At 43.5% G+C, this 11,613-nt stretch overlaps 1 protein-coding gene across 2 annotated transcripts; it reads left to right on the forward strand.

Annotated features, from left to right (window-relative positions):
* The first annotated feature begins 604 nt into the window (after nt 1-604).
* Nucleotides 605-11,064, forward strand: LOC105227828 (serine-rich adhesin for platelets). 2 transcript variants are annotated; one of them, XM_049458308.1, is made up of 3 exons: nt 605-5,048; nt 8,818-9,030; nt 9,145-11,064. In XM_049458308.1, the coding sequence occupies exons 1-3, from the start codon at nt 3,513-3,515 to the stop codon at nt 9,952-9,954; spliced, it is 2,559 nt and encodes an 852-aa protein (XP_049314265.1). In that variant the 5' UTR covers nt 605-3,512; the 3' UTR covers nt 9,955-11,064. The 2 variants fall into 2 exon arrangements, with proteins under 2 accessions (XP_049314265.1, XP_011205662.2); XM_011207360.4 differs by having other exon boundaries at nt 2,646-5,048; nt 8,863-9,030.
* The last annotated feature ends 549 nt before the right edge of the window (nt 11,065-11,613 follow it).

An 11,613-nucleotide genomic window follows, 5' to 3' on the forward strand; every position in this document is an offset into this window, starting at 1 on the left:
TGTGCATGGCTGCAGGCAGGCAGTGGCTTGCATGTGGAGACACCGACGGCACACAGGCACACCAACGCACGCGCTGCCGCACATATTTACATGCATAATTACGTGCTCATGCGATGCGAGGCAGCAGTACTGCTGGTAACAGTTGCCACACCACACGAAAAGCACAAAGCCAACAACGACAAGGCGACACGCGGCGCGGCAGGGCAAAGTAAATGCGAGGCGGAAAGAGAAAAGCACAGCTGAGCAGCGCTTGTGGTTTGCCAGACGTGTAGATGTTGTTGTTTTCGTTATTTTTTTATTGTTGTTGTTGTTATTATTATTATTGTTGTTATTTTTATTGTTGTTGCTATAATAATTTTTGTTGTTGTTATTGTTGTTTTCGTTATTTTTTTATTGTTGTTGTTGTTATTATTATAATTGTTGTTGTTGCTGTTGTTCTTGTTACTTTTATTTTTGTTGTTGTTATAATTATTATTGTAGTAGTTGTTGTTATTGTTCTTGTTGTTATTATTATTATTGCAGCTGTTGTTGTTATTGTTATATTCGTAAGCGTTTTTGTTGGCGCTGCTGTTTGGTATTTGCCTTAATTGTTGCTGTTGTTTTAGCTTCGCTCACTGATTCCGCCGTTATTGTTGTAGTTGCTGTTGGCCGACTTATTTAAATTTCTCAGTTGTTGTTATTGCTTTGTACGCTGCGCTGCGCTGCAATGCAATTGTGTGACTGCCAGCCGCCGCGCGCTAACACAAAATTCCAATTGTATGTGCTCGCTGTTGCTGTTGTTGTTGACTTGGCTGCCAGTCAGCTTTGTGACTGTTGCTGCTTTTCGAGTTGTTAATGCCAGTGGCGTTGTTATTCCAAAGCTCCAGCATAAAACGGAAAAACACAAACTGAAACCAGCGCGCATATACACACATACAAACACATGCACATGTTAAGCACAGCCTATCGAGCAAAGGGCAAGAAGTGTGTGAGTACAGCGTGAGCGCAAAGCAGGCGCGCTAAAGAGAGCCAATTTGAAGCTTATGCGCGACGAAGGGGCGACGCGGCGCCTAGCGGTGCGCAGTGGTGAATGGAAAGTGGCGAACGGTGGGGAATAGTGTAAAGCAGCACCAACAAAAACAACTGCCTAACGAAATGTTGTGTAGCGCGCGCGAGGTGCGCGAAGGTGCGCGCGTTAAGGTAACAGTAGTAAGAGTTACTCAGCGCTCAGCGGGAGAGTGTAAGGTGCGTTAGAGACGAACGCGGTGGCTACGAGTACGGTTATGGCAGTGGCAGTGGTGTTGACAATACGTTGTGACACAGTGAGGCAATTGTACGGTACGCGCGGTGTCAGCAGCCAAAAAACGCATAACAGTGCGCTACTACAAGTGTATTTGCATAATAATTAGCGACAAATTATACATTAAAGCACAAATAACGCGGCATTTAGTGTAAAGTGTAAGGAAACAGTGCGCGCACATGCTTATATATAAATATTATATATGTATAAATATATATGTATTTGTTGTATAATAACAAACGAAATAAAAATAAGTTAGAACGCCACTCAGCCAGTTAGTAAGGCGGTTAGTCAGTGGCAGTGTGCGCGCAAGTAAACGCGCGTCAGTGGTAGTCGCGCGGCAGCAGCAGCAGCAACAAAAAGCAGCACTTGGTGCGCGCTCGACAAGCTTTAACACATAGCCGAAGAAACAACAACAATAATAAGCAACAGCGCCGATAGCAAAGACGGCCGCACCACACCACACCAGCATACAACCGAGTGGAGCAAGTACAACCGAACAGCGGCCAACAACGCGTCCGCAGCTGCGATGACAGCGACGGAGACGACGGAGCATGCCACACACAGTTTAAATATGTGAAATTAGTACAAATCGTGATTTCAACGGTGAACGACGAACGTACGGCGGGCTGCACACAACACAACACGTTGTTGCGGAACGGACGCGCAGGCAACACAAAACGGAAAAACAACAACAACAACCACACAAACCACAAAAAGTAAGCGAACAAGCTAGCAAGCTATCAGGCGAGTAAGCAAACAAACAAGCACAAAGCAAGCCAGCCAAGCCAAAGTAAGCAATCGAGCGAGCGAACGAGCACCAGCAACCACAAGCGCGGTGGAGGAGCGAGAGCAACGCAAGCGAGTATAGCAACAAAAAACAACAATAACAAGCACGCCAGTAGTGCTGCAGCCAACACGAAAGCACACAGCAGTAGCAAGAGGAGCGAAAATAACAACAACAAGAACAACAATAACAGCAACGGCGACAACAACAACAAGCATTGCGCCGCGCCACAGAAACAGAAACAGAAACGAAAAAAAAACTGCAAACACCTCCAAAAGCACCAGTGCATGCCAGGCAAGCAGATATTCGGACAATCAGCTCAGCCAGTTTGCCAGCGAACACAATAAAAACAAGAGTGAAAATACAGCTGACGGCTGCACGACACGACGTACGAGCTAAACATCGCGCGCGCACATACATATTTACGGCACACATCACACACGAGCGTACAGGCTAATCGAATCGAACGAGGCTAATGCGAGGCGAGTTGAATTGTTAGGCGAAGGGGAACGAGAAACAACGGCAGTTGCAGCGCGCAAGGCGAAGGCAACTCCATGGTCACGAAGCTACTAATACTAAACGATTGCACGACTAGCAGCAAGTCAACGCAACAGCAACAGCAACACGGCAGCACAGGACACATTGTCAACTTCCCCCATTCCTAATCCCAACCCTGTAGACCCGCAGCAGCGGTACCAACCCTCACACTTAACCGCACCTACTAGTCGCGCTTTGCGGCGACGTCTAACGCGACAGCAGCAAGTGTACGCGATACCGAAAAAATTGCAGGTATCAGCGAAAACAGATAAGCGGCGAGACGACAGCACCAAGAACTCCAACACCAACACCAGCGCCAGCGCCAACAGCAAAACCAACACCAACACCAAAGTTAACGGTTGTGCGAATAACCGTACAACACGTGAAGGTGACAATAAGTGTCCCCTGGCGGCTTTGACAGTCAGTAGTGTAGTGTCAGCGCTGGCGAGAACGAAAAGGCAACGCGGTCGAAGGCGGCACGTAGCGGCTACGCGTACTGTAATCGCTTACAATTTTGGCAAAAGAAAAACGGGTAGCGCGCTAGGAAAAACGAGCAACTGTACAACCAAACGTAATAGTGTTAGCGGTGATAGGCAACGTGTGTGGAAAAGCAACAATACGGAAGAGCCAAACAACAACTTAATAAACGTTACAAGTACAACTACAACAGAAGTGCTTGAAAAATCATTGAAGACGTCGCCCGCAACGGAGTCGCAGGTATTGGAGCGGAGCGCCAGGGAGCCTAGGCTTGATTCTGACGCTGAGGAGGAGGCGACGACGACGACCGATTCGGCTCTGTGCCCGCCCAATACCGATAAAGCTAACAACATTCCCCCACCACAGCTACGTCGTCGTCGCAAAGCGCGCCTGACTTACAAACGCGCGCCACCGACACCATCGCCGTCTTCCATGTCCCTGTCGGTGGCGCTGCCTGCTTTGCATGCAGCTGCCTTAACGACAGGTGCGGGGGCGGCAACTAATGGCAACAGTAGCGGCGGCACAGCCGCACTTTCACCCACTTTTGGCGTGGGCGGCGAATCACTGCCCAGCCCAACAAGCGATCGCGTCGAATGGTCACGTTCCACCATACTCGATTTCATCGAGGATTACCGCATGCACCGTGTGCTATGGGATCCCAACACCAAAGGTTATCACATCAAGCAAACCAAGTATGAGGCATTGAAATTGCTGGGCAACAAATATGGCACTGAGATACGTTCGATACGCAGTAAAATCAAAAGTTTACGCTCGTCATTTCATCGCGAACATGGCAAGGTGATGATCGGCAGGCAAAAAGGTGTCCACTACCAGCCCATGTGGTTTGCATACGACGCCATACGTTTCATACTTGACGGTGAGGGCGGCAATGGCGGCGGCGGTGGCGGTAGTAATGGTGGCGCAGCAGTGCGCGGCCAACACGCGCAAACTTCGGCGATCGGTGCGGAGGGCGAAGCTGACGAAGTGGAAGAGAAACTCGCATTGTTACGCGACGATAGCGTAGACGGTGGCGGCGGTGATGACGGTGCGGACGGCGCTCGCACAGAGAGTGGCGAAATGGATGATAAATACGCGACAACGATGGAGGCAGCAGTGCGCGCCATACAAGCAGCGGCGCTGGCTGGTGCGCGTGAGAGTGGCGGCGGCGGCGCCGTGACGTCCAGAGCGAATGCAGCAGCAGTGGCGGGCACCACTGTTGACGAGCTGAAAGTCGAACCACAGGCAACAAATGTAACAGCAGCGGCGGCGGCAGTGAATGCCGCAAAAACAACAGCAACAAATATACCAGCCACCGTGGTGTATGGCATAAAACCAGCCGCTACGGCCACTTTAGTCAATAGCCAGCTGTTTAATGCAACATGCGCAACTTCTACGACAACAACAACAACAACAAATGCCACTACAGTAGCGGGTGAAACGCTTAGCACCACCGCGTCGTCCACGAATAGCACGGTCGCGTCTTCAGCAACAACAACAACTACTGCAGCGTTATTGCCACACAATAATAATAATAATAAGCTACACGCCAACAACAATAGTAATAAAAACAGCAGTAATATAAACGTTAGCAACGCAATGGCCATGATGACAATGACGACGCCAGCGTTGACAATTATCGGCAGCGCTGGTCTGGCCATGGGCCTTGGCAGCTTGGCGACAATGACGACAGCAGGCGGCGCAGGTAGTCTGAATGGTGTGCTTGGCGGTGGTGGTGGTGGTGGCGCAACAGTTGGTGGCACAACAATGTCGCACGCGTTCGGCGCTACAACACCGCTGCATCATGCCGCCGCCAACGCGGATGGCGACGATACGACAGCAGTGGCGAGCAACAGTTTGGTGGCGCGTGTGGCTGCAGCTGTGGCGGCAGCAGCAGCCGCTAATGCCGCCGCCGCAGCCAATGCAAATCGGAATGTCGCTATCGCTATGGACGAACAACAACTAGCTGCGGTAAGTCGTCACACACATTCATATATGTACATATGTAATAAATATATATTTACAAGCATATACAGTAATGTGCTATGTATATACTATGTAAGTATGTATATAAATTTTTCTTTATAAAAAGCATGCATGCGCTGATAAGGCGCGCGGGTGGCGGCGGTAGCAGCGCAGCGTCGGTAAATTGTGACTACTGCTGCCATTAGCTGGTGTCGCGCTGCTGCCGAAACTCATACTGTTATTTTGTGGGGGCTTATTCAGTCTATCGATATTCCATTCTGTTTGTTTATTTCATTTTCCTTTTATTTGTCCACATTTTTATTCCATTATTTTTGCGTTTTGCGTTCTCTGCGCGCTGACTTTCGTCAGCATGTCTAACTGTGTACACATTGCTGTGCATACTCTCATGTACATACATACATACGTACATGCATGCATATACACATGCTGCGTACATACATAAGTAGTGCCATACATGCTTTTGTTGTTGCCTCTTTTTTTTATTAGTGGTTTGACTTGTTCGCTTTATGCTGATGAGTTGTGCGCCGAAGGTGTGAGACGTCAGTTAACGTACGCCGTGCGTGTAGATATTCGAGCGTACGTATGTTTGTATGTATGCATATCTTTAAGCGATAAGGTGTGTGTATTTCGTGCCTTGTGCTTCGTCGCCATCGTGCGTTGAGCGTTGAGCGCAGCGAGCACGGCTTACCGTATTGCGCTGCAATGTTGGAGCATGAAGCTTTGTCACCACAGCTCCTGCTTTTCGGTGCCATATGATTCGTTATTCAAAAAAAAAAAAGTTATTCGTTATTCATTTTGCATGTTTGTTGTAGTGTTAACTGTCGTCGTAGAATGCATGGACGACAGTGACGCGTCATTCAGCGAAGCATTTTAAGCAACCCAGTGAGGCATCAAGCGTTAATTTGCCTCGTTGAGTAAATGGGACATTTTCTTTGAAAAAAAATGTATCTAATGGAGAATTGCTTTAAAAAATTAGTTGAGAGGTTCCATAACCCTTAAGTCGCCTGGAAAAAGTGTATACCTCTTTATTACATAAACATATAGATTTAAAGGAAAATCGCTTTAAAAAAGTGGGGAACTTCTTAGTAAATTTTTACTTTTTATAGCGTGCTGGGTTCTACTTTCAAGTACTTAATGCACGAGCGCCAAATATCGGAGGCTTACAATTGCTTAGAGGCATATATGGAGAAACCTCTTGGAAATAAAGTGAACTCAGTTCTGATTAAGGTTCTATGTACTGATTCCTAAGCTCAATATCCCGCCTCAGTCTAAAGAACAAACTATTCCTATAAATATAAAGCAATACTCAAACGATCTGGTCGTATAGCATACTAGTCTGAGGCAGCTCAGCTGATTCAAATTTTAAAATTGTTCAAGCCTTTCAAAATAAAATTCATCGAACTATACTGGATGCACCTTTTTAGGAAAGAAATTATGTGCACATTTAGACCTAAAAGCTCTAACAGATCTCTAAAAGAAACTATAGAAGTTATAAGATATAGTTGTCTGTTTTGATTGGGGAACCACTTCCTCTATCGAGTCCTAAAAATCTCTAAAAGGCAACTAAAAGAAACCAATAGCAGTTATATGATATAGTAACATCTTTCGATTACTTGCGATACAACTGCTTGATAATAGTCAAGAGTGTAGAAGACTATATTATCACAATATCATATATTATATCCACTTGATCTCACCTTCATTTGTGTAAAACATTTTTCATTGTACGTCAGGATCATTATTTTTTTTAAGGAAAATTTTGTTATTTTTCTTTTTAATAATAAGACAAAATCTAGCAGAAGTTTTAACAAAACAGAATATAGAAAAAAAGGTAATCAAAAATTCTAGTAAATTTGTAATACTAGGCACTTTTCATTAAATGTAGAAATAAATGTAAAAAGTAAATTTGCCTGTGCGTTAATGGTTCTTAGAGATTTGATTGAGTTTTTTCCGGTGGAGTTCTGCGACCACACTACAAGCCATGTGCCAATGAAAGTCCGAGATTCCTGAAGTCGGCTAAACACAAGTTGGATACTTTTTTATTAGATAATAAACTTATCTGACTGCTAATAGTTCTTAGATTGAGTTTTTTCCTCTGTTGGAGTTATTCGACAATGCTACAAACCACTAAGGAAAAGTTCGATAGTCCTTAAATGGTCTAAAAAAGTTCAATACTTCCTTATTAGATAATAAACTTATCTGTAAGTTAAGGGTTCTTAGATATTTTACTGAGCTTTTTCTTCTGTTGGAGCTACAAAGCAGCAATGAGAAGCTCGAGAATCCTTGACTGGTCTGGAAAAGTTTATTAGATTCTCTTAGCAGTCTTGTGCAGTTCAAAAATTCAACTAAGAGTGTTCGCCTAGAGACTTCTACTATTAGAAGACAACTTTTAACATTAAATTTTACATTTTCAACTTAGAAACATATTAAAGGCCCTTGGATCCAAACAGGTAACAGCGCTTTGCTAACACCTTGACTTTATCAATATTCTAGGGCTAGGTGATTCTCAGGGCACAATAGACCTAAGGTCGCTTTGCATTCCTCGTCTATCCATCTAATCTAATCTTGAAACATAGGAACGAATACTCGTATATACAAAGGTCTCATCAATACCTTGCATAGATATAACGATATAACATCAATTTGTGTATTTTAGTATAATTGTTAATTATTAACTTTCTTAAGAAGTTGTTCGACCATGCTACAAAGCATTAATGAAAAGATCGAGAACCCTTAAGTGGTCTAAAAATTATGTTATATTCTTATTAGAGTTCTATTCAGATGAGAAATTCAGTAATTTATGGCACGCCTTGTGATAGCTTTTAATAGAAAACAACTTTTTACAGTTTTTAGAATATACCGAGACACTTCGGAACGAATTTAAGCTCAGTGCATTTCAGTCAAAATATGTATTGGGTAGTCGAAAAAGTCTTTTCGTATTTTGTCAATAGATGTCGTTGCTGTCGTATATCTGCAGGGCTAGCAATCACATTGTGTCATATTATATAGTGTTGGAAAGTTGAGATAAACTTCATTAAAAAAAAAATTAAATTTGATGAAGTTAAAAAAAAAAGTTACAGCTGTTAAAAAATGAGTGAAAATAATGAAGAAACTCGCTATATTTTGAAATGTTTGTCAACTGTCAGAATTTTTTGAATTTGTTTTCTCAGAATTCTTTTTTTTATACTCTCTTTCTCTCTCTCAATGTTGACTCGCCCAAAGGCTTTGCTAACAAATTCCTACAGGGCATTTGAAAAGTGATTTACAAACGAGCGCAGGCTGCGTCGCATGCGCTGCCAACAAAAATAACAAAGTTGGCGTTGGCAGCGCGCTGACTGCAGTTGCTGATAAGCTCACGGCAACAAATGTGCTTTACTCTTTAAACGAATGTGTGTGTATGTGTCAATATGTGTGTGTTTAAGTTATTAACTGTATGCGTGCAAATAATTCTCGGTAAAGCTGATGCAACAACAGCTCACAATAATAACTGCAGCAACAACAACAAACAAACAGCTTTGGCATGCGGGCACTGCGCTGTTGAACTTGTAGCCACAATCAGTGTTTTTGTTATTTTAATTTCGTACAAAATTTCTGTATTAATATGCATGACATTGTGGCTGGTGCTGTGCCCGAGCCTGTGCCAGTCGCTGAACGCTTTGTTGTTGTTGCAACAGCTAATGCTTTAGCGTACAGCGCACACAGAAAGCAACGCACAACAAAAGCTTTTACATTTCGCTTGTTGCTTTGCTGTTAGAGAGCACAGAGCTTGTTGACATGTTCGACTGGTTTTCACTTGCAGGCGCGGTCCACGGGCGCAGCGGGCGCGGCGGGTGCGGCAGCAGGCCTGATCGGAGCTGGAGCTGGCGCTGGCGCTGCCAACGCGACTGCAACAACGTCCACCGATTATGAAGCCGATATACAAAGCTTTTGTTGCAACATCAGCGCGGACGATGTGAAAACCGAAATTGTAAGTTCACCTTCGGGCAGCGATTTCACCGCTCGACAGCCTACCTAACTAATGACTAATGCATAAATTTCACTCATTTTTTTCCCTTTGCACTGCGGCGCACTCTGCTTACAGATCGAAGGCGACACGAATGAACTAGTCATGCTCGAACAACAGCAACAACAACAACAGCAGCAGCATCAACAGCAACAACAAACGCAACACCCACGTGCGTGCAGCGTCACCCCACTGACAGCGACGGCGGTCAATTATTATAATTTGCCACCGATGGCCGAGTTGCCAATGTCTTCCAGCGTTGGTGGGCGTAAACGCAAGCTGCTGAGCTTACACGCCGATGTGGCCTCGCCATCCAAAAAGTCCGCACTGGCGCTGCAACAACATCTACAGCAACAAATACAATTGCAACACCAACAGCAGCAACAACAACAACAAACACAGACGCAACATTCCAACGCACAAGCGAGTTCCAAGCAGCAGCGCGAACGTGAGTTACTAGCCGCAGGCGCAAGTGGCGCCGTCACTTTCGCCGCCGTGGCCAATATGCATAGTCAAAGTCAAAATAGTGGCAACAACAACAACAACAGCAATAGCGGTAGTAATGCAAACAGTAATGGCAACAGCAGCAGCTTGCATAATCTCAGTGCCAATCAAAATTCAAAGGCCAACAGCAACAACAGCAGCAACAACGCCAGCAGCAGTAGTGGCAGTCAAAGCAACAACAATAACACTAATATGCAAACGCTAAACGATGAGTATGGCGTATTTGGCGAGTATGTCGCGATAACCATACGTAAACTGAAGACGCCGAAGTCCAAGATTGTCATCAAGCATCTCATCAACAACCTATTGTACGAGGCCGAAATGGGCAAGTACGATCACGGCATGCCATCGTCCAAAGAACCACCGCAATTGTACAAGATGTGATGTAAGGACGCCAGGTTGTACGCGCCGCACGCGGCCCCCACAACAGCTGTGGCGCCTTGCTGCCGCACAACCAGCTGCCATGACGCTGTCATCAAGCTGGAAGCGTTGCCGGACATTAAAACAGACCATGACCATGTATCTGGTAGTGGTATGTGCGGCCGCAGTGCGTACGATTGCGGGGGTCACGGTTGTGGTCGGCAAACACCTGGACACTAGTCATAGTCGAAGCAAAGCAATCTAACGCCAAGTGAAGTGAAAAGTGCAGTGTAGTGCCGGGAAATGCCGGGAAGTAAAGCAAAAAGTTTAAGTAACAAAAGCAGCAGAAGAAAGCAAAGCAAAGTGTTGTGAAATGAAGTGCAAGTTATAATGAATTAGCAATGTTAAGACAATGTTAAGAAGAATGTTAGCAAAAGTAGCAGTGAAATGCGTTCAAATCAGGGAATTGAAAGAAAACAATGTGAATTTCAAACAAAAAATAATTAAATATATATATGTGTAAATATAAAAAAACATATGTGTATATAAAAAAAAAATATATATATGTCAAAAATCTTATGTATATATAATATGAACTTAAACCTAAACAAATCTATTTGTAGAACAAAGCATATAAGTGAGTAATAGTTAAAGCTTTTAGCAAAATGGGGAATGCATAAGTGAAGCGTTAGGTAATGGCGTACGTACAGCATTGGCTGCAACCACACACACACACACAGACACAGACACACACCAACATACCATACAATTTTACTACTTTATATACATTAAACTCAGGTGCCTTTTTGATAGTCAAATAAGTTGTTATTAAATATATACTTTATTGTATTTATCTTTATATAATATATATACTATATATATATATACCCTAATGTGTATAGCAAAAATATTCATGTATATATGAATTAAAAAGAAAACAAGCAGAAACTTTGCAAGCAAACAAATTGCAATAATGAAAATTTATAAATTTATTTACTAAATGAATTGATAAAGTGAGAAACTACTTAATTTTAACTTTATATTTTATTTTACTTTACTTACATTATTTGTACAGAATGTACCTTTTAAATTGAAATGTTGAAAATTGCTAAATAAAGTAACATGAAGTTGAAATGCGTGCCATTTTTTTTTTTTTGACATTTAAACACAAGAAAAAATTTTAACCCATCAAAGAAGAAAAAAGAGTCCATAAATATTGTAAATTGCCAAAATTCCTGTAGATACTCGTAAACCGGGTGATCCAAGTAGAGGTACTCTTTTCAATAGCCTTTTTTTTGACAGATCACGCGTGAGTCGTGACAAGCTGTCATGTTATTTTTGACCGGTATTGTTTGGCATTACATCATCTTTCAACTTTTTTACGAAAATCTAAATTCTGTACAGAATTTATTTCACGCGCTTCGTTCAACTTATGGTCAACATAATCGGCCTATTCAGCCTACTATTTACAACACCATCTCCCATCTGAAGACCCAGCATTTGTTATTGAATAATATTCGATCGAATAGAGCACGTTCAGCACACAGTAAAGAAAATATAGCAGCCAAAACTGAGAACGCACACGAAGACCGTGGATTCGGCACCGTTCGCGGCACTCGGACCGACGAATGAATCGAAAATCGAGTAATTGAAAATTGGACTCAACGGATGAGCCATCAGAGG

Source organism: Bactrocera dorsalis, chromosome 5, assembly GCF_023373825.1.
Source record: "Bactrocera dorsalis isolate Fly_Bdor chromosome 5, ASM2337382v1, whole genome shotgun sequence".
Lineage (NCBI taxonomy): Eukaryota > Metazoa > Arthropoda > Insecta > Diptera > Tephritidae > Bactrocera > Bactrocera dorsalis.